The sequence below is a fragment of the Syngnathus scovelli genome, chromosome 2 (genome assembly GCF_024217435.2).
Source record: "Syngnathus scovelli strain Florida chromosome 2, RoL_Ssco_1.2, whole genome shotgun sequence".
In the NCBI taxonomy this organism is placed as follows: Eukaryota; Metazoa; Chordata; class Actinopteri; order Syngnathiformes; family Syngnathidae; genus Syngnathus; species Syngnathus scovelli.
In genome coordinates this window covers 5,199,437-5,221,944 of record NC_090848.1, presented here as the reverse complement: position 1 = coordinate 5,221,944, position 22,508 = coordinate 5,199,437, and the positions used below count along the sequence as shown (strand labels likewise).

Sequence of the window (22,508 nt, the reverse complement as noted above, 5' to 3'; positions counted from 1 at the left end):
GGAAAATTCCAAATGTGAAAATAATCTCATATAAATATTATAAAACAAAAAAAAGGACAAATCTGAGACATGCAATTCAATTGTGAGTGTCTTGATTTTGATGAGGTGAAAAATTTAAAATGTTCTCTTCCACTTAATGTTGGCTTCTTGTCCAGCAGTTTAATGCCATCCTTCAATTTTATTGTGAGTGCCCTTCAAACTGGGGGAAAAAAACTTCATGCTTTAAACCCTTTATTGTTGGGATAGGATAGTGGATTTTCTATATATGCTTAGATTTTTTTTTTTTTTTATCATAACCAATATGAATTAAGGGCACGTATTTTGATCATATATTGCATTTTTGTCCTACATCTGGTTAGGACGTGCGTGGTAGAAAGTGGCTCTATAATATTATATGATTATACAATGAAAAATTGGGACCGTCCTCGAGCAATTAAGTTGCCCATCTCTGCACTATAGCGTCTTCAGAAGCTACGTTGTTGCCATCTCCTGGCCACTGTGAGAAGTGTTGTCGGTGGCAAGCCAATGCGCGTGCGTACGTGTGTATAGGAGTCGTGGTTTATGACTTATTTTGTGGCTGTTTTTTTACATTTAATTTCTTTGTCAAAGTAGTTTTAAACATTTTTTTACGTTATTCTGTGGGTCTTAAACTAGGTTTTTTTTTTTTCAGTTCTAGTAAATGTTGCAGAAACAACTCATCAAAAATAATTTGTGTTGTCTTGCATGGACAAATGTTGCAATTGCATGTTGAGGGCCATCATTTAATTATCTGCAAATGCCAAAGATAACGCCCATAACTGTAAAATGAAATGTCTTTCACAGGCAAGATTCGTCGCCCACAATATTGTGCAATACTCCCAGAAGCCTGGCAGGATTTCCCCCCTCCGGCAAAAGAAATTAAATGTTGATCATCCACACCAAAATGTCATTGTACTCATTTCATCCACACCAAAATGTCATTGTACTCATTTCTATCGCTGCATCAACATGGAGACAAAAACAGCCAAACCACAAGGAAGTCAAGTCACTTTGCTTTCACACATTCAATTCAAGATACTGTATTTTTTTTCTTTACAAAATGAAATAACAAAAAAAAAAAAAAAAACATGTCATACACAAGAGCTGCTTTGGACATTTACAGAAGTCATTTACACACGAGTTCAAATGAGAATGAAACACTTGAAGAGGCACAAAAGCAACTGTACTCTCAAAAATAATCATGACGATGTCACTTATGTGACAGGAAAGCATTGTGCTACTTCTGGTCAAGCGTTAACATTATGTTAAACACTGAGCATCTTTTCAACATTATTAAACATTGGCTCTCTGTAGTTCACGCATATGACATACTCACCATTGAAACATTTACACATAAAATGTTGACTTGTTTACTCACCCTCAAAACAAGAATACTTGTCTTGTTTTTTTTTTTGTTTTTTTTTTATAAACAACTGCTCAGTTCCAAAACACATCATCTTTCTGTTTGATACTGTATGTTCAACCTATGTAAAGTTCGACTCTCTTCTAGCACAGGCATGACTCCTTTAACACAAATAGTAACAACAGTAGTGAAGAGGGGGGAAAATGGCCCTGGTGGTCTGCCCGAGAGAAACTGGGGGTGTGCATAGATGTTACAAACCTCTTCCCCACGCCTCTTTTAAGGCAGGTCATTTGAACTTTGCCTCATCTTTTTGTTGTCCACTTGAGTGCTAGACGTACCTGCAGGATCACATCTGGTGCGGCGTACAAGGAAGATCAGACCACACCGACAATATGATCTTCATTGTCCTTTTTGTGCAAATTCTGATGTAAACAAAGACGATCGTAGGTTGAGGAGGACACGCTACGGGGGTACGAGAGTTGAGTTGACAAAACGTGCTCCTTTGACAAAATAGTGGAATAAATAAGAGGCTGGGAGAACGAAACTGCCAAGTTTCCTGTGCTTTTTGTTGGGTTTAGAGTCCAGCGATTTACTTGTGCACACTGTGGCAGCTTCTGATGTGCTTCAAAGTTCAACTGGTTTAGACATACGGGTTCCACGTAGAGCACCTTTGAGGGCCCATTCACACCTGCTTAATGTCATACGTGCTATTGCCTTGTCAGTGTCATCAATATGTTGAAAAGAAATGTACAAAATATAGACCACATCCCACACAGCCTTCAACTATGTAAGGACAGAACTGTTTTCATCTAACATCTTTTAGCACTGATATCATTGCAGATAGATATTTACACATTAAGACCTTCGAGGGCCAGAGTGGAGTCATCATGAGGTGGCACAGTTATTTCTTGTCCTATTATAGCTTCATCTACAAAACACAGGATTTTGATCGCACGGCATTCCAAGTGATTGCACAGGTATCGCACATCCATTCCGGAGGAGCTGGAGATACCTCAGTGAGCTGAGCTACTGCTGTCACCATGTTAGTACACCCAGGACACTGGGACCCATTGAGGGGTGTTACACGCCAGCTCCACAGCCTCCTCCAGCATGCGCAGGGTGTCGTCTATCTCGTTGTTGATGATAGTCTGGTCAAAGTAGTGAGCGTATGTCTGCTGCAGCATCTCCGACTCTTTCTGGAGCCGCTGCAGGGAGTCATCCTGACAAAAACACATTCATGTCATGAGGTAATGAGCAGGAAATGGCGATCCATCTCTATGCAGTGCTTGACAGGTGTGCCGCTGGCTAAACAGATACTCAAAAGGGCTCTTGGGATTTGACGCTACACAACCCACAGAGTCAAAGGCGCACAACATAGGCACTTAGTACTTACAGGCAATTTGCGACACCACTTGGGAACCTCCATTGGAAATAGAAAAAAAGGCATGCCAAAGGAAAAAAAAAAGAGAAACGCACTTAAAGCAAAGAGGGAATGTGAGAAATGCATTGAGTTCATGAAAGAGAGAGCTCTGCACACCTGTAGGGGAAAGGTGCGTACAAGAATAGTAGCGACTCAAAGAAGGAGGAAATTAACGCACACTGGCTACGTTTAAATGGACACATTTATTCGGATTAAAAGCCTGATCGGAATAAAAATGCTGCATGCACACACCCTATTCGGAATATTCTAATTGGATCAAGACCATCTCGATCAAGATTTGATTCCAAATGAGAGGGGTGGTTTATGACAAATAATAATCCGATCGGAGCGCAAGGAAAATGCTTTGACCGACTTTTTGGAACAAACTGCCTTTACCGAGCTGGTTTTGAATGCATACAAAAACAAGCACAAACACCAACAAGTGAAGGGAAGCCACGTGAAAGACAATCACTGTACCTCTGTCAGGCTTGGCGTGATAGTGGGAGCTGCGATGAAGACAACAAAAGGAGCAAATTCAGCTGTTCTGAGAATCTTTAGTGCCTAAAATGAGGGAGACACAGAGAAACACTGAACAAGTTTGTGTAGTTTGCGTTGTCTTTTACCATTTGCATGTACTACCAACATTTATTGTTCTGTGCTAATGCCTTAAGTTGAGAGACTTGAGGTCACGATTGAATTCTGATGGTCATTTTGGGCTGTGTGTGCATACTTCACCTGTGGCTCCACATCCAGAATGGAGATCATGCCCTGAGCGTGGATCTGCCGAATAGTTTCCAGCCGGGTTCCGTACATGGCATCCTCATGACTGCCATACTCCAGGTAGTCATTGTTACTGATGTCTTGCATCATCTGGTCATGTGATACAAAGTAATAGTTCTTTCCGTTTTCCTCATCCTTCTTTGCAGGCCGAGTTGTGTCTGATGGAGGCATGAGAAAAAGGTTCATCTTCAGATATGTAAGTCAGGATAGACATTTAGACAGCTGCATTGCTGTATGCAAGTGAGTGGTGTGTGTGTGTGTGCGTGTGTGTGTGTGTGTTTGCGTGCGCGTATTCCTTACGAGGGATGGGGTAAGCAAAGCGATCTGGATGTTTCGTGATAAGCGTGTTCTTGATGTGCCTCCTGCCAACTCCATGTGCACCTGAATGGAAGCAAAGGTGTTTTTGAAATGACAGCTTCATCATCATAATTAGTGAAAGCAGACCTCACCAACCAGACTTACCAAGCAAAACGAGTGTTTTCCTCTTGAAAGAAGGCAACTTGACCACTTCCTCATAAGTCACCAGATCTAGTTGATCAAACACTGTTGAAATAGAGGACAAACACTTGCTCTTAATATATTGTTCAAAAACGAATTACTTCTAATCTGGCCCCGAGAATACCAACCCAAGATAAAAAAGGCTATGCCGACGATCATTTTACGACAGTATTTGGCTGACTAAAAATAGGTATTTGCATTCCAAGGTCTAACATATTTGGGAGGACGAGGAATAAAAACAAAGAGGAAGAAAAGACAGAAACTGGATAACAGCTCTCTGGAGTTACTTACATGCAGCCAAGTCATTGGGTATGAGACAGCATGAAACATGGGCAGAGGGTGGGAGCGCAAGGGTTAATAAAACACACATTGAAATAAAAGGAGAAAAATAATGTTGCATCCAAAGCAGATATGTCTACAGGTTAGTCAAGAATAACGCTGACTAAGGTGAAGGTCTTTGAGGTAAGAGGCAAGGCAAGGCAGGACACATTTCAGGTTGCATTTTGAATCTTAACAGCAGGATCTCGTGAGTACAAATATGAATTAGCACACAATGCAGTCAAGTGACTGCACTGTACAAAGACCCAGACATTTTAAATATGATCAAATACAACTACTGGAACATGTGTAAACTGGTGTTTACTGTATCAATGTCAAAATACTAGACTACGCCAAAATACTAGACTACACTTTGACCGGAATGCATGTGCATTTACCTGCATTGTGCTTGGCCAAGTACTTGTCTTTATACTGTTTCTTCTTTTTGCCAAACCACGTGCAACTGGCTTGCTGTTCCTGCTTGGTCTTCTCCATGGCTATACATGCCACACGCCTGTGAACACCACATGAAATGTGAGGCCATGCTTGCACATCAGCATAAAAGCAAATCTGGAAAGTGTGATGACGACCTGAAGCGGTCATTTTGTCACTCACCACTCCTGCAGCTCTGGGGAAGGGATGAGGCCTGCTGTACCGTTCTTGGTGTTCTCCAGCTTTCCCTGCCACCAATTGTGGTCATCCTTGGAGATAATCTGAATGATGTCACCCACCCTGAAGCCAATGCCTGCTTCCTTACAAGGTATGAGGTCATCTTTTGTCGGGTCATACTCAAACTGAGCGCGAACATAGATCTGCAGGGGTGGAACAGTCAAGACGTGATTTTTGTAGCATCATACAGGAAAGGCATAGATTGTTTCAGCTGCCCACATAAAAATGGAGTGACTGCTAAAGCAACATTTTACAAATACAATGTCAGCACACTCTGATCAAGAACCGAACCAAAGAGAACTGAAGAGAGGGTTACTGGCTGGTGATGGTAACTGTTCGTATCAGGCATACGTGTAATCAGAGTGAGGGCATTGATTTGTGACGAGAATTGTGTGAGTCGGGATCTACTTCTACGTGCTTCCTCTAGTAGACATCTTACCTTAATGGACAATTTGTCCTGGATAGCGGGTCTGGAGATCTATGGAGTTGAGAGCATCACACACTTACACACAAATCATGCAGTAGAATATGTTGTGGGGCACACACAAGAGGTGCGCAGCAAGAGATTCCCAACTGTAAGCCGAATTGTCTGTCTATACGCCATCGGTGGTACGTGTGTGTCACTTTTGAGCATTCAGGTAGTTAATCGTGCAACTTTTGAACGTTGAGGTTTAAATGAGGGTTTTTCTTTTTTTTTTCAATGGTTTTTCGATGGACCGTTAATATGAATCCCAATCGAATTCTAAGCGGGGCACAACATATGCCCTGCAGCCAATAAGTGTCAGCAAGGCATGTCGTAAACTAGAACTCAGAATGGAGTCAACACTGCAATAGTGCGCTTAGTTGAGTCAAGCTAACCTTAAATCTCCTGAGTCCAAGAAGTTAAACAAATTTAGTAATGTAATGGTTGCTGTATGTACATGCAGACTTTGATGACACTAATTTGGTGCGGTTCGTAATTGCTGTTGGAGCAAAGGGGGAAAGACAATTAAGTGGAGATTTGCTGTTCAACTCACCTGACGAGCTTTGGGCTGAATTGTTGCTGGCAGATCCTATTGGATAACCAACATATCCTTGTAAATATTAATACTACTACTACTTAAGTTTTTCTTTTTCTACGTGTATGTCCAAAATTGCAGTGCATGCACAACTCACCAGAATGGAGCTAGTGACACTTGCATGACCATTAGCAGCCGAATGTTGAGACAAATCTGGTGACTCCTTCTGCAACACAAACATGTTTCTATACTTTTGTTCATCACTAACCACGTACGAAGACTTGGAAGCATACCAGGTTTTGATTCTGTACCTCACAAGATTTGGACTGGGACCGGTAACTGGGTACTATCTTGAATGTGATGCTTCCCCTCATTTCCCTCTGTAGATAACAAACAGTTTAAAACTTGTATGGAACCCTAAATGTCACATGTGATATGATAGGCTCCTATTGAACTAGCGCAATGTAACTCAGTTGCCAACTCACAAGCATTTTTTGGAGCTGTTCCACAGTTTGATTGGCAACGCTGATGCCATTAATCTCTCTGATTTCATCGCCTACATGCAGGGTCCCTGAAGTTGAGGAGCAAAAATTGAGGCTATTTACATGAAATAACATGAAGACATGAAATAAAATGGAACTCACCTTGCCGATGAATCATCCCACCATGCATGATTCGAGCCACGATGCAATGGTTCAGCTCATTCATTTTCAGCGTAATGCCCTGTGAAAAACAAATGGCTGGTCTGAGAGACGTTTTACTGAGTGAGTGGGGTCGATGAAACTACAAGATGATTTCATTTCGTGTTTGTGTTTGTATGCACCATAGCCTCATCTGTGTTTTTCTGAAACTGCACCAGGCGGACTCTGGTAACGTTCTCCAGGTCCATGTCTCCGTTGGTGCTGTCTGGTGAGTCTCCGTTCAGGTAAGGGGATGTGGGCGGAGGGGTCACTCGAAGCGCCTCGTCACTGTAGACCTCATGGGCTACCACATCGTGGGTCTGTAGTAGAGCCTTAACGACACGAAAAGCATTCATTGAAAGCTAAAATACACGCCCAGTATGTGTTTTCGTGGAAGGCTTTACAGAGTGTGGCTTACACTAATCCTCTGAGGGCACCGATCAAGTCACTGACCCTTTGTGTTTTAACTAACATCTACAAGCTGCCAATGCTCACCAAGAGGCCAACATGCTCACTGACACATTCAAGGAGGGGGAATTAAATTAGCTAGCCCGAAAATGGAACTGAGAACAATAATTCAGAGGAACACGGTTGTTAATTGCAAAATATTGACTTTCCTACAGCAACTGACCGTATTACAAGAAACTCTGGGAATTTTCAATGTGGATATAAACGAAGGAAAAGGGAGCTATTTACTGGGATGCGTGTATGTGTAAAACACACAGAGTGCATTAGATCGCAAGACAGTGCGGGCTAATTGGATTGAAGCCGACCAAAAGTGTGTCACAATAGTGTACAGTACTTAACACTAATTGAACATGCACATCCAATAATACCGTGTGTGTGCATGCGGCCATGCATGCGTGCATCCATAAAATTGCTCATGTACGGTTAGGGCAAAAACTTTTGTTTCCAAAACCATTTTCAGGAAACCAAGAAAACGTCATGTTTGTTGATCCATTAACATTGCATTGTCAAACAGAAAATATGTTAAGTAACTTAAAATCAAGGAAAAGTCAAAAGAAATAAGTCACAATTCGTGACAGAGAATTTAGGGAATTGTCCAAAATATGCATATCAACCTGAGAACAAAAGCAAAAGACCCTGTGAAGATGCTGGATGAATCTTTTAAGGGTGTATAATGCCCTGACATGGGCTCAAAGGCAGAACCAATTACTCAAAAGGAAATGTAAAAAAAAAAAAAAAAAACCCTGTCGAGTAGCATTGTTCAATTTGGAGGGAAAAGCAAATATAAAAACAAGCATGTCCATAATTTCCTCTAACAACCCAGGTTAAACTCGCCTCTTCCCCGAAATACATAGATCGTCGCTCAGGCATACTTCCTTGAAAAAAAATACTACTTTCATTTTAACCAGCATGTTGTTGCCATCTTGTGGCATCTTAGGGTGTTATAATGAGTTTTTCAGTGAATAGCTGAAGATAGCTAGATATGTGCAGAAGGAAAAAATGTGACTAGTCAAATTTGTAAGCTCTGAATATAGGTGGGGGGGGGGGGATTTAACTTAAACACTGCAAATACACACCACTGCAAACGCACTCAATACATTCAATATACAGTACATATACTGGATATTAATCAACAAACATTTGACACCGCAGCAAAGAAAGACACAAAAAAGGTAGTTCACCTTCAATAGAAAATGCCCTCCACATTTCTGCGATCAATCTCTGGGTGAGTCCACAACGTTGCCTCCATGATACCCATTAGAAGAATACGCTCAACATTAGGCAGAAGCCCCTCTGAATGACTTCTAGCCATCACTTCTGTCGCCAAGCAGGTCTAACCTCACTAACCCAGATCAGGTGTTAAGCAGCTTTGTGTGGCCAGGGTAGTCATGCGGATTGCATACAGCACTCTTCTGACACAACAGCTTGTAAATGCGCTCACGCACCCTGGCATGCACACGAAATCCAAAGTAAATTTGCATCCAGTTTTTGTTTCATAATTAATCATTCAAACCTGGAGAAAAAGTCTTACCAAAAAAAAAAAAAAAACAAAAATTGACATTCATGACTGACCACAAGTGAGTGTTTGTGTGTGCTTGTGTGTGTGCCCACACCATGAAGTGCGGCTGTGTTAGGATCCTTCTGAGCTCCTTGGCCTCTGTGTTGTCTGGATAACATGAGACTGTCTCTAGTACCTAAAGGGAAAAAAAAGCAATTATTATTAGCGCTGACACAAAGACCCACAACAACACTTCAACTGACAGCAGTGGTCCCCAACCACTGGGCTGCGGACCGGTACCTAGTGGGTCGCGGAAGGCTACACAAATGAAAGAGAAGAACAAAATCTGATTTATTTGTTAGGCGAGGGGCTCTCCAATGAGTCAATGATACCTTCAAAACTGATTCGTCAACTAATTAAATGCCTTGAGATCATCATGCTAGGTGGCTTACTGCACAGCTAAGGCTAAAAAGGCATTCAAAATTGGAGGAAAAAAACCAATCAGTTCACATTGATTGATGTAAGATTGCATTCACCGCACACACGCACGCACACACACACATTCAGACACACTTCCCTATTCAGCAGCAGAGAAAAGGTTGGGGACCACTGGATTAAAGTACTGTGTTTGAGACTTGCATAAAGCTGACCTCTTTGGCTCTCTGCACTCCATCACTGGGAGGATTTCGAATTTGTGGAGACGACCTGGTGTTGATTTTGTCATATAACTGCAAAAGTAGAAAGCACCACAATAAAATGACAAGCGTGGGTCATGAACTCCCGACATCAATTCTGGTATGACAGGAAAATGTAAGCTTATGAAGGTCAACTCACATCTAACAGGGTGTGGAGATGTTGATCCTGGAAGACACTGTGGAGGAAATCCATATCTTTCTCGCTACAGTCTGTCAAAGCATGAATCTCCTCTAGACTGTCCAAAACCTGTGATACTGCCCCTGAGTAGGCAATCACAAACAAATTAGCCAGCCAAAATATCAAGCAGAAAGTAGAAACACTCTAATATTTACATACACTGACCAATCTCTCCAAACATTTAACACCGCACAAAATACACACAGCAGTCATGGTACATGTACCCACAGAAACAAAAACATGACAACAAGCAAGCAAGAAGGACGGATGCACAAGCACAGTACAGGCAAAGTCACAACAACAAAAAGAGGTAAACTATTGAACCCAAGGTACCTGCTGCATTGCCCACACATGCAGCAAAACCAGAGAAACAGTAGCAGTGGCATCAATATGACATTAGAAAAAAGTCAGCTCTCAAAATCAAACAGATGGTTGATCGGAGCGGAACATTGACACATAGGGGAAAATAGATGGAATATTCTGGCATTTTGTTAACTCATTTGGACACTCTAAATCTCAACAACCAAGTCCGTACAGTAGAACGTTCACCCTCAACATCTATGATTTTGGTTATCTCAAGGGAGTGAACGCTTTTGGAGCAAAAGCTCACAATTCATTCAAGGGCATATAAAGGGAGACACAAATGCAATCAAAAAGGGACAGGGAGTCGAAAGGGTTCTAAATGTGGGGGGCAGAGGTACGTACTTTCTGCAGCGAGCAGTCCTAAGAGCAGCAAAGCACAAGAAGAGAGACTGGCATTAGAGGAAAGTTTCACATCTGTTTCGATTTCACAATAACAGGAAAGTGTAGGTAAGGAGTACATGGGACATACGACGACAGAAAGAGCAGCTGCAGCAAAGGGGAAAACTAACATCAGCAGAAGCCAAAATAAGCTGCAAAGATGCTCCAAGCATGCTCCAAGAACAGCAGCATGTCTAGGACAGACGACTGCAACAAATGGACCGAGAAAACAAGTGCGGCTGGATGACTCGGCAAACTTGTGTCGAGTCACAGGTGGCTACATGTGTAACACAGTAAAGCAAAAAAAAAAAAAAAAAACACACTAAGTTTATTCATTTGATATTTCAATGAGCTTTTAAGATTGAAGCCATTGCATTGCAAATTGTATTTATTCAAATTTGCTGGTGTGTGGTTTTCAAGTAGGTGAGAAGGAAAAAAAAATGCATGTGCAGTGTGCAGCTGTATGAAAGGAAGTGAGACTTGGCTGAGACGGGGATGTGTAGCTAATGCGGTGAGATTTCACAGAAACAGGAAGTTCTAACCAGACAGCCTGAGGTCACTTCAAAGACAACAGAAACCACCTAATAATTACGAATTTATGCAGATCTTTTGGTCAATATGATTTTTTTTTTAATAAATAATTATTGACAACCAATTGCCTAACAATTTAATCAATTAATCTTTTGACAATTGATTAATCATTTTTTAATTTTGTTAAATTCAAAACTGTCAAAATATTCAGATTTGCAGCCTTTTGCATATACTTATAAAACATCTGCAATCTGATATTACTTTACAAAACAATGAAGGACATTTTTACCTCTTTTCTGACATGTTATGGACCAAATCAGCAGCTTAATCTAAATTTGAAACCATATAGTTTTTTTAATGACGGGAGGTTAAACCTAATTTATCAGATTTATCATTAATCAACATATTTACCAATTATTAAAATTATTATTAGTTGAGTGCAGCCCTAATTTATTGCAATACGAACGCCTCTGAAATGTTTAAATATTGTTTAGAGATTTTTTCCCTACAGGAATTAAATGCAGAAAGCAAAGAGTTGTTGTGATATTTACCTGAGGAGGTTGGGTCATCAGAAAAGTCATGAAGCTCCTCTGGAGGGTCACCGTAGTAGGAATTAAACTTGTGGCTTGACACAGCAGCCAGCACTGCACCCTAAGGAACCGCAAGAAAATAGATGATGAGCCACGGTGAGGTTGATGGGACACATCCCCTCTGTTCACTTTCTTTGATCCACAAATTGCTGACCTTCAGCTTCCTCCTGGCGTTGAATTTCCTCAGCTGTTCCACCGTTTCAGGAAGGTGGATCTTGTAGGCGTACCTGTCCCTCTCCTGTGCCAACAGAGCTAAAGTTAACACGTGCACACACGGAAACTACGACTCAATGCAAATGATTCAAATTTGCCTTCAGCCAAGGGTGGTTGAGAGCTTCGTAAACGGTGATCCTTTCAGCGGGGTCTAGCATTAACATGCGTCTCACTAGGTCTTTGGCACTCTCTGAGATGTGGGCCCATTGACGTGGGTTCATCTGAACAACACAAAGAATTTAAAAGACTTTAAGTCTAGTCCATGAACAACATATGAAGCTAGAAACAGCGGCGAGAACCACAATGGCTGTTGGCAGGCAGTGGGACAGAGAATAACAGACTTCCTGCTGTGACTGCATCTGCCACACATTAGTCATGCAAGAAAAACAGATAACACCTCAGTGTGCCGTGCTCTCACAGTGAGAGAATGTCCAGTGCTTTTAAAGACAAGCTTTCGCTTCATACAGTAATACCTAAGGGGCCACGGGAATAATGATCCTACCTTGTATTTTCCCTTGATGATAGCCTCAAAAAGCCGATCCTTTGTGCCATAAAAAGGCAGGCAGCCTGACAGGAGAATGAAAAGGATCACGCCGCATCCCCACACATCCACTGGCTTCCCGTACGGCTCTCTCTTGACAACTTCCGGAGCCATGAAGTGGGGAGTACCGACACGACCTGAAAAGAGCAGTCGGATGTTATGAGTTTGAAGAGGCACCATTTTTGAAGATAGTCACCAAGAGTAAGATGCTCTAAAGTGCGGATTTACCTCCAGCTACCAGGCCCGACTCTCCCAGTTGTATTGCCACTCCAAAGCCTCCCAGTTTGACTGGAGCAGAATTCTCCTTGGAGGCCAGTAACACACAGTGGGGCTACATACAAACACATACAAGTAAAAAATAAAAAAACAAGGGTCGATTAAATGTCAGGTACAAAATGTGAAATGGGCACCATCATATTGAAATTCCAAGTTTTCCAACTCTGTGCAGTGTGCATGTATGAACTTGACACTGTTTGTCAACACTGACTGTCATGTGTTCTCCAATAATACCAATTAATGTATTAAATGTATTTCACACAAAAAAAGTATGATGGCAGTGTTTCATTTGCAAGCACAAACTACTAAATATGTATTTAAACTAACCGCAACACAGCCAGGCTGTTAAATGTTTAGGAACCAAAGCTCAGCATTTCCTGTATATGCTTTTGTACTTTTCTCATGACGAGGGTGAAAAGGTGAATTTCTACGGAACATTATAAAAAAAGGGGAGGAGGCACAGACCACCCCTCTGTTTGACTTCACAGTCATTGCAGCAACAGTCACAAGTAGGAACTTGAAGAAAAGACTCAGACTGAGTGGCAGGCAGTCACAGAGACGAGAGAAGCAGCGACAAGTGCAGGATTCACTGGGACAGTGAGCGAATCAAGTGAAAGGTCCATAAAGTAAAACATAGAAAAGTTTTTTTTCTTCTTTCCATAAAGTCCTTCTTTTTTTTAAGGTGATTGGAGTTGGGACCCCAGCACGCTTATTTTTCTTTGGACTTTCTCAAAAGTACAAGTGAATCACTTATAGTAAGTGTGTGGAAAGGCTTTGGCTTGTCACTCATTTTCACATTTTATTGTATTTACGGTCTTTATATTATGACTTTGTTTTAACAATTTGTTTGTATATGTCTGATTAATAACAGTAGATAAATATAGGCAATAAAATTTAAATAAAAAAAATATATGAAAAAAATGAAAAGAAATCAATAAATAAAAATTAGTACGAGTTGAGTGTTAACCCTTGCTTTTGAGGAAGTACATGTTGAAAATATTTTCTTGATTTGTTTGATTTCCTCAGAAACTGGTCCACCCCGAGGACACCAACCAACAATCAAAATGAACAGCTCCATATCCTCATCAACTACTATATTGGTCAATACTGTTTTTGCTCACAATTCTCTGTTCTCACTCCCAGCCACATCTCCTCCAACAACCCCTAATTTCTCCTCTGTGGCCACTCCGAAACCAACTAATTGTTCATTAGATGACTCGGCTCTCCGTCTGCCACTAGCTGTTGTCTATTCCTTGTTGTTCCTCCTTGGCTTAGTGGGTAACCTCTTTGCCTTGTGGGTCTTCATTTTTGTTCACTCCAGCCGTAACTCTTTGCGTGTGTTTCTTATCAACTGCGCGGTGGCAGACCTGGTCCTTCTGGCATGTCTTCCCTTCCGAATCATCTACCACATTATTGGGAACCGCTGGCTACTGGGACATGTGGCCTGCAAGCTGGTGGGGAATCTATTCTACATGAACATGTACATAAGCATCATGCTACTGGGGTTTATCAGCCTAGATCGCTATTTGAGGCTCAAAGGGAAGGGCAGAGTGCGAAGAGGCTTGGGGGCACGACTCTGTGGATGTGGTTTGCCGTGTAGTTGGGTGGTATGTGGGGCACTATGGGGCCTGTCTCTGGTAGCATTGGTTCCCATGATTGCCACTGCGGAGGACGAAGAGGAAAATGACAAATGCTTCCAATTCAAGCATCGAAGGCTTGCCAGTGGAAAAGCTTACTTTAACATTGTACTGGTGGCAATGTTTTGGTTTGTCTTCATCATGCTCGTGGTGTGCTACGCCAAGATCACCTACCAGTTAATGAAAGTGTCAAGGGACAAGCCAGAACTTCCCAATGCACGAAGATATGGATGTACAGCAAAGAAATCCTTCTTTGTCCTTTTCCTGTTCACCCTTTGCTTTGGTCCCTACCACAGCTTTCGGCCCATCTACATTCTCGTGCAGCTAAATACGACAGTGAATTGTGAATACTTGCGTGTGGTGGATCACATCAATGAGGTCATGCTCTTATTGTCTTCCTTTAACAGCTGTTTGGATCCTGTTATGTATTTTGTTTTGTCTGGCTCGGTGCGCAAAACTGTCATCCATGCACTTGAAAACAGACTTGGCAATCGACTTTTCTTTCAAAATGAAACTCCATCCTACAGCTCCACAACAGAGTTCCGAAGGGCTTCAGTACCTTTAGCTTTACCAAGAACTGTGGACTGAGTCTTCCACACCACTGGTATTGACAGAATCATGATTTCAGATGAACATATCACAATGGTGTGTTATTACTGTTCACAGACTTGCTGCATGTAAATAAAGATGATGGATTTGCAAAACCGCTTGGCTACGCCCATTACCTTGCTTGGCAGTCCTGCAACGACTGTGACGTAATTGTTTAAAATACATAATAGGAAATGGATAAAAATGAACGGATTAAAGAATATCCCCCAAACTGATTATAAAAGTATCTCTGCAGCACCTGTACCCACTACATCCAAACTGCAACATTAGTGTCGGTAATTTCATTGATTTATGGATGTTAATGTTGCATTAAGAGGGGCTGTCAACTCACCTTGACGTCACGGTGTATGACATTGTTGTCATGACAGTAGCGAAGTGCCTCCAAAATTTGCTTCATATAGTGACTGCAAGGAAATAAATAGATGATTAATGGCACCCGCAAATTACTCAGGCTAACAATATTATTGAAAATTTACTTTTTAAATACTTGGGTGTCTTGAGTGCCTGCCTATTGATCAAGTGTAAAATTAAACCATTAATTTTATTGTGAGCTGCCAATTTCCCAAAATGTGTTGCGCTTTAAATTTTAACAGAAGGCAATACAACTCTTCTGCAAATTTTCATAACACTGCAATTTGTGGTGGGTTGCGTGCAGTTTTGCACAATAATAGACAAGTAATTTAACTAGTAATCCGCCACACTTTAATACAATACTCAGACGATGGGTGTCTTACCTGGCCACAGCCTCGCTGTACACAAACCCAGCATCAGCTCTCTTCACAATTTCAAAACAGAGGTCAGCTCCATCCATACTAGGAATGAGACAATAGTGCAGTTAGCTTTTAAATATAAAAATAATTCCTAGAAGTAAATAAATTGTGTATCACATTGTAAATTAGACTGCAGCAGAGTTTCATTACCTTTTATAATGATCATTTCCCATATTATTGTCATTAATATTATTATTGTCATCATCATTATTATTAGTGTTGTTATAAATTGGTATTATAGAACTAACTACACTAATATATCATAAATTCTACTAGTGAGGATAAAGTCCAATGTGCAGTAAGAACTGTGTACCAATATTGGCTCTTCACATAGGAAGGATGCGGGTGAGCAAGTGCAGTATTTGCTTGCCAAAGGCTTAAATTTATCTTCCAGACACTTGAGCAGCTAAGTATAGATTAATTTACATGAAATGCAAGAGTGATGCATGCACTCACAATTCGAACACCATGTAGAGCATGCCGTCCGAGCTGTAAGTCTCCAGTAGCTCCACGATGTGAGCATGTTTCAGCATGTGGCAGATGCTGGCCTCTCGCTTCAGATCTGACACGAGACAGGATGTGCTTTGAGTCGTGGTTACAATCACTCATTAATTAAGAAACTCAAGACATTGTGAACATTAGCAAAGCGTTAAAGTGAATTAATAAAGTGAATTAATGAAAACGTAAACACACTGAGTGGAATTCACGACTGAATATGTTCTGGATAAAATGTATCATTGTGGCAACATTATACAACAGGTACAGAAAACATACTGTTCAACAATACCAGTGTTCATTTTGATTTCACCATGCAGGAAAAATGGCTGCTATTTTGTGCACCACCAGAGAGCAGTAAAGAACATGTTCAGCAAGGTAAAGTTGTACCAGTGTCATTTTTGTGGGGGAAAAGGAGGCCAAGATAAATAATTTTTGGAAAAAATATTAATAATATTATATAATGAATTGATTTCATTACATAAAACAAAAGTCAGACATTTTTACAATAGGGAAAATAGAATGAAAACGGCAGAGAGAAAAATAAATGATTCTGACCCTTTTAGCGGGAAATAATTGGTATTTAATTATCTTTCATTTTTAAAAACATCCACTCAGAAATAATTCCATTATGATTTTTATACTTTTACACTCACCAGTACTAGGAAGGGATTCTTTTAATACCATAAAATGAACATTCGGTCATATCTATAAGCCTACAGTCACTGTTAAAAGCAGTTAAGCCTCTAAAAATGTGGAGGGGAAAAAATTATACATAATCTTATATACATGTACAAAGAACAATTCAAACCTCGTTGGTTAAATAACGTATTTTTTCATACCCTGTTACCCATAAATTGCACTTTTATACATAATGGCAGGCAGTGAGTCTTTATTGAACCATTTAAAAACCTTGAAAAACTTACTGCCTTCCTCACAATGCCTCTTTTGTGTCTGCGCATTATTAGAGTGACAGCTTGAACGATTTTGATGGTATGCCATGTTGTAAACGTTACTTCACAATGTGATTGCACTGAAGCTTGAATTGCGGAAAAGAGTGAATTGAATTGAAATTGCACTGTCGGAAAGTTTGCAATTCAATCTTTTCCTGAAATCATTTAATCATCTTGCTTATGCGTAAAACTCCTAAGCAGTTGTCATTTTTGTGAAACCTTGTGTGCATTTCTCATTGCTGTTAGATCTGCAACATTGTGATTCAGTTCAAATTTTGAGTTGTACCAAAAGCATTGGCTGACCGGCGCCCACTCGTGAAACCCAGTTTTGGTTTGTAGTGGGCTTTTGGATCATGACAATAACGTGCCACTTTATAGGATTTATGTTTATATTTTATACTTGCAAAGTGCCAAGTCCCAAGATACTGCAAGCATTTCTCCTACCGGGACTCATATCTTTCTCTTGCTGTTGTTACTGGCTGCGGAGCTAATCCCTGACTGGGCTACTGCAGATGGCACATTGCGAGCGCCAACATGCATGTGAGCTTGGCATAAATGCAAGCACACAAATTACGTCCTACCTGAGACACACACCAGATTTGGGCATCAAAGTGTAATTTCTGGCAAGTTATTCAGTGCCCTTGTGTCCAGATTGGTTGTACCTTTGCCATCTGTTGTTGCATGTGCAGAAGGCTCAAAGTTGAAATATAAGCTTGGCGACAAGGACTGCACCCTTTCTCACCTTCAGTGCTGAGGCCAGGGCTGGAGGTGAAGCTCGCCACATCGACGATCTTTACAGCAAACTGCTGGCCAGTGTCCCTGTTGATGCAGCGGCGCACCACGCTGAAAGGTCCCCTACAATAGACACGAGACACAAATGAGACACCTATCCATGTGTGTCGATGTAGCCAGCACACATGTTCATAACGGCCATGTAGGAGGTTTGGCATATGGAAGTTTTACCACTGTTGCCAAGGGTAATTGCAGAGCAGTTGTAAGCTAAACCACTGTTAAACTTAATTAAAAAACATTATTGTGAGGACATGGCAGGACAAGGGTGACCACACAAATGGCAGCAAAGAGGTGGCAGATGTTGCTGTGCTTCCGGACATCCCGTTAGTTGTGTGGGTATATGATGTGAAAAAGGAACAAAGGACAAAAGGAAAAAAGAGGGAAGGGAAGGGAAGGGAAGGGAAGGGAAGGGAAGGGAAGGGAAGGGAAGGGAAGGGAAGGGAAGGGAAGGGAAGGGAAGGGAAGGGAAGGGAAGGGAAGGGAAGGGAAGGGGAGGGGAGGGGAGGGGAGGGGAGGGGAGGGGAGGGGAGGAAGGAAGGAAGGAAGGAAGGAAGGAAGGAAGGAAGGAAGTCTAAAGTGTGACCTAAGCGTTCTCCAGCCGCTGTGCATAACTTTGCAATGGTAATCTCAAAACTTCGGCTACTGTAGAAGGAAAGCAAGTACAGCTGTTTAATGGGAAATGCTAATAAGTGTGTGACAATAAAAAGCGTTTCTGCAATTAATAAACAAATAGGGTTGGGTGGCAATGCCTGCTTTAATGCTTACCTAAATCCAATTTGTAACCATGTGGGTAAATTATGGGGACTGCGTTGAAAAGCATTTTGCAAAGCCCTCTATGCAGGAGGGGGAAGTGGTACTATTTCAATGCATAGAATAAAAATATTACTTAAATCTATCAAATGAAATCTATTAAGTCATGCCAACTAAAAGAGAAAGCGAGTCTGAGGAAATGCATATGTCATGCTGACATCACCGCAGCTGTGGCATCATACAAAAACACCCACACGCTCCTCACATCCGGACAACAGCAGCCATCAAAAGACTTGCCAGAATTTAACAAATCATTACAAAGGTCTCCTTCATAGATTCAATCAAAAGACTGGGGTGACAGGCAGTTTTGTTGCAAAAGGATGTGCCGGACACCAGGGCACTTTCCTTTCAGCCCCTCGATTTCCTTTTCTAGCCTAAACAGACACAACACGCACAGCTGCAGACTCACCATGTAGAGCAAAGAAAATTATTGGGTTTCATTCTCTCCCTGTGGTTAACTTACTAACTGGTAAATCCCTGTGTTCGTGTGGTCCAAACAGTGGGGTCAACTAAATCCTAAATACAACTGCATGTGGTGAAGTTAACTGTAAAATGATTGCAATAGATCTCTTCAAACAGAAACAAATATGGGTTTTTAAATATTATAACTTATACAGCATTAAGATAGCAGGAGATTCTCAACTTTTTTTATGCTCAGTTGCATACTGTCTCTATGTTGCAAGCATAAAGAATCAACGCACCTTAATACAAGCAAGGGAGGGATGAGAAAATTGTGGTTCCGTGTCCCACCTGAGCAGTGACTTTATGGACAGCTCATCAGTGAAATAGATGAAGGAGGCCAACTTAACAAGTAACACTTGTTGGAACACAAGGTTTAATGTCTTTACATAAAAATGGCCATTACAACTAAAACGCTTGGGATTTTTCCTGTATTTAAAATAAAAAAGTGTGTGCATGTGCAATTTTGATACGTTATTGCGAATTAAATAATTGAGCATGATCTTTATGGAAGCATTAATAATAAATATATTGTATATAAAACACTCCCATGTGTGGATATACTGTAATGTTCCAGACAGAAATTTCAATGCTGTCAAGTGTGCTTTAACACTGGTGTAACCAAAAACCATCATTACTACAATTTAGTCTTGAGTCCTGGTGAGACTTTGAATGTCTTTACAAAAGGAACATATGATGTGCAAAAAAAAACCCAAAACAAAACAACTTAAACACAGCAGCTGTCTCCCTACCATGAAGACTGACAAAGACGCTCAGTGAAGCACAAGGCCAAGCGTCTCACTGAAATGTCACTTAATGCACAATTGAGAAGTTCAGTACAAAAATGCAGAATTCAGTGTTGGCCATTCATAATGATGTATTCTTTTTCATGGTTAAACATAGATTTTTTGCGTGGTTTATGCTTTTTTCAAACAGTTAATGATTTCTTTCTCACTTCTTTTATTATTTTAATTTCCCTAGGTAGGGTTATTAATAAATCCATAATGGCATTTCAGCATCACCTGTGCAAGTATTTGTCTTGTTATATTGAAATTTTTGTTGAATCTATGTAAATAAATTTAAAGCCTTCCTGTGTGGCGTCTGCAGGTTCTCTACGTGCGTGTGTGGGTTTCCTCCAGGTGCTATGGTTTCCTCTCACATTCAAACAACATACATATACATGCATACATATATACATACATCTGCATATGTATAAATATATATATATATATATATATATATATGTATATATATATATATATAGATATATATATATATATATATATATATATATATATATATATATATAATATATATATATATAATATATAGTATATACATACATACATACATACATACATATATATATAGTATATACATACATACATACATACATACATACATACATACACATACACACACACACACACACACGCGCGCGCACACACACACACACACACACACACACACACACACACGCATACACAAACACACACTTGTACAAGTAAGTGCAAGTTTGCATGCAGGGCATGTATGAAAATTGTAATGCAAATGTGAGCACTCGAGACAATAGAAACTGAAACAAATTTTATGAACCAAAACAATAGATAACAGATTTTTTATTGTCCCCATTGAAGTGTGGGATAGAAAAACTACCTCCACCCCCTCATCACCGCCACCAATCTGCTGATTTATCTTGTTCCAGACTGCCTTCCCCTCATGCATCTGGTTCAGGAAAAATGATCTCTTCCCTCTTCCGGTAACACATCCCAAGACACAAAGATTCAACTCCCTGATCCATTAACTCCCCCCCCCCAAAAAAAAATCAACATTTCTAACAGTTGATTACGCAACTCCCAGCTTCTACAGTCAAGTTATCGTAAGCTATCACTGCCCACTATTTTCTTTCCTAAATCAATTTAATAAGCTAGCTGGTGGGACATCAAGGTCATGTTTCAGCCCCTTGCTTGAATTTGTGACCACATGAAGACCTCAGGTACGCTGCAGGGGCTAATGCACTGATCCTTCATATAATGTCATGATCTTAAGATCTACTACACTGAGTGGCATGTCTCAAACAAGGTCTCAGCCATCTTCCAACATACAGGGCCAATAGTAATAATTCACTATTGCTTTGTGATGTTTTGACATATCATTTGTTGCTTGAGTTTAGAAGGAACCCTTTGGAGTTGTTTTGGAATGTCTCTTTTGAAAACTGACCTTTGCTGAATGAGCAAGGAAGAGAATTGCAAATTAAGCCTCGATACTACGTATAGTGTCATAGAGCCCCAATTTTGCAGTCACGTGAATCCTCCCGCATGCCTACATTTTGAGTCAGTTCATATTAGCATAGGAATGCAGTGATGCCACGATCGTAATGAGAAAAACGTCCAGAATCAAGCAAGACTTTGTGCCAACACCAGACATCAACTGCAACTTTGTGGAAGAAGGACTACAATGGGGGAGAAAAAGATGATGAGCATGTTCTGTTGATACTCACTTGCCAATCACCTCACACAACTCGTAGACATCTTCGAATAGCACGTCGTCGTCCGCCATGGTCCAAAGTCAAACGGGGGAGCTCTACAAATGGCCCCCTTCCCAATAGTTTAGGATCTGCTCTGCACACTTAATTAACGAGGGGCGTGATTATGGCAGGTCGGTGACAGTGGGAAATGTGCGTCCCAAATACGATGAAGATAAAAGCATCGGTCACTACAGAGTGCAAGTTCGCCCGCCCCACCTTCTGGGGTTCTGCTAGCCAGCTAGCGGGCTAGCTCAACAGGAACCACAGACCAGACCGCAAGGGTTGGAGATTTTCCTCCTTTGCAGAGAAACAATTACATGACTCCGATCCGCATTATTCCATCAAATTATAGTGCAAAGTGTTTGACACCATCTGCAAATCCATCAAGATGTCCAGTTCAGATGACGGTGTTGAGCTTCAGCAAAAGCTAATCGCTGTCCGAAATGCTGGGTTTTATGGGCTAGCTGACGATGGAATAGCCGGTTGACTCCTGGGTTGATTGCACTGTGCACGCCCAGTATCTCAGACGGTTTGCCCTATCCAAACGTATCATATGGGAAATCCCGCTCGCCAAATCGAAGCAGAAAATCTCCACTATGGAGTCGATCACAACGCCTCCGCATATGCTTCTTGTGAAATTGCATCCAACATCTCAAATGTTGCGTCCACCGTTAGTCGGATGCTGGCAGTCGCTCCGACTTCGTCAAATGTGTCGCCCAAGAACCCGATGAGCCAAAATGGCGCCCTGAGAAACGACCCACACTCAATGCTTTAGTGACATTAGAGCCAAAATGGCGTTCGACGGGCGTCTGATTTCCAGGCAACGGTTCCAGCCATCCAGCGTCATTTTTCTGCGCATGTGCCAGCATTCCTGCAGCTCCATGTCTTACGTCACCTTTTACCACATTGCTCGCTTCAGTGTATCAACATACAATGTTTGGCATGTCTGTCAGGGATAAATGCATATGGCGGATTGTTATG

The 22,508-nt window shown here is 41.1% G+C and overlaps 2 protein-coding genes across 15 annotated transcripts; one reads left to right on the top strand and one right to left on the bottom strand.

The window, feature by feature from the left end:
* Window positions 1-904: 904 nt before the first annotated feature.
* LOC125987751 (peripheral plasma membrane protein CASK) lies at window positions 905-22,287 on the bottom strand. 13 transcript variants are annotated; one of them, XM_049752162.2, is made up of 28 exons: window positions 21,501-22,286; window positions 17,682-17,794; window positions 15,948-16,053; window positions 15,456-15,533; window positions 15,053-15,125; window positions 12,428-12,530; window positions 12,161-12,336; window positions 11,757-11,879; window positions 11,600-11,683; window positions 11,407-11,506; window positions 10,289-10,306; window positions 9,545-9,669; window positions 9,361-9,438; window positions 8,826-8,906; window positions 6,888-7,076; window positions 6,709-6,787; window positions 6,550-6,635; window positions 6,358-6,444; window positions 6,222-6,290; window positions 6,083-6,118; window positions 5,506-5,544; window positions 5,013-5,209; window positions 4,796-4,911; window positions 4,044-4,124; window positions 3,882-3,962; window positions 3,537-3,739; window positions 3,279-3,362; window positions 905-2,601 (listed from the first exon to the last, which is right to left on the bottom strand). In XM_049752162.2, the coding sequence occupies exons 1-28, from the start codon at window positions 21,557-21,559 to the stop codon at window positions 2,425-2,427; spliced, it is 2,841 nt and encodes a 946-aa protein (XP_049608119.1). In that variant the 5' UTR covers window positions 21,560-22,286; the 3' UTR covers window positions 905-2,424. The 13 variants fall into 13 exon arrangements, with proteins under 13 accessions (XP_049608119.1, XP_049608121.1, XP_049608122.1 ...); XM_049752164.2 differs by having other exon boundaries at window positions 4,044-4,109; XM_049752165.2 differs by having other exon boundaries at window positions 6,376-6,444.
* LOC125987754 (probable G-protein coupled receptor 34) lies at window positions 12,944-14,818 on the top strand. Of its 2 annotated transcripts, XM_049752178.1 has the most exons (3): window positions 12,944-13,092; window positions 13,158-13,230; window positions 13,502-14,818. In XM_049752178.1, exon 3 carries the CDS (start codon window positions 13,540-13,542, stop codon window positions 14,698-14,700), a length of 1,161 nt encoding a protein of 386 aa, XP_049608135.1. In that variant the 5' UTR covers window positions 12,944-13,092; window positions 13,158-13,230; window positions 13,502-13,539; the 3' UTR covers window positions 14,701-14,818. The 2 variants fall into 2 exon arrangements, with proteins under 2 accessions (XP_049608135.1, XP_049608134.1); XM_049752177.2 differs by having other exon boundaries at window positions 12,971-13,230.
* Window positions 22,288-22,508: the final 221 nt, after the last annotated feature.

Coding starts and splice junctions, on each gene's coding strand:
- LOC125987754 (XM_049752178.1), top strand. CDS start 13,540: ATGAACAGCTCCATATCCTCATCAACTACTATATTGGTCAATACTGTT.
- LOC125987751 (XM_049752162.2), bottom strand. CDS start 21,559: ATGGCGGACGACGACGTGCTATTCGAAGATGTCTACGAGTTGTGTGAG. Junction 11,880..12,160: donor TCATCAAGGGAAAATACAAG/GTAGGATCATTA, acceptor TGTGTTGTTCAG/ATGAACCCACGTCAATGGGC. Junction 5,545..6,082: donor TTCAGCCCAAAGCTCGTCAG/GTGAGTTGAACA, acceptor TCAACTCCATAG/ATCTCCAGACCCGCTATCCA.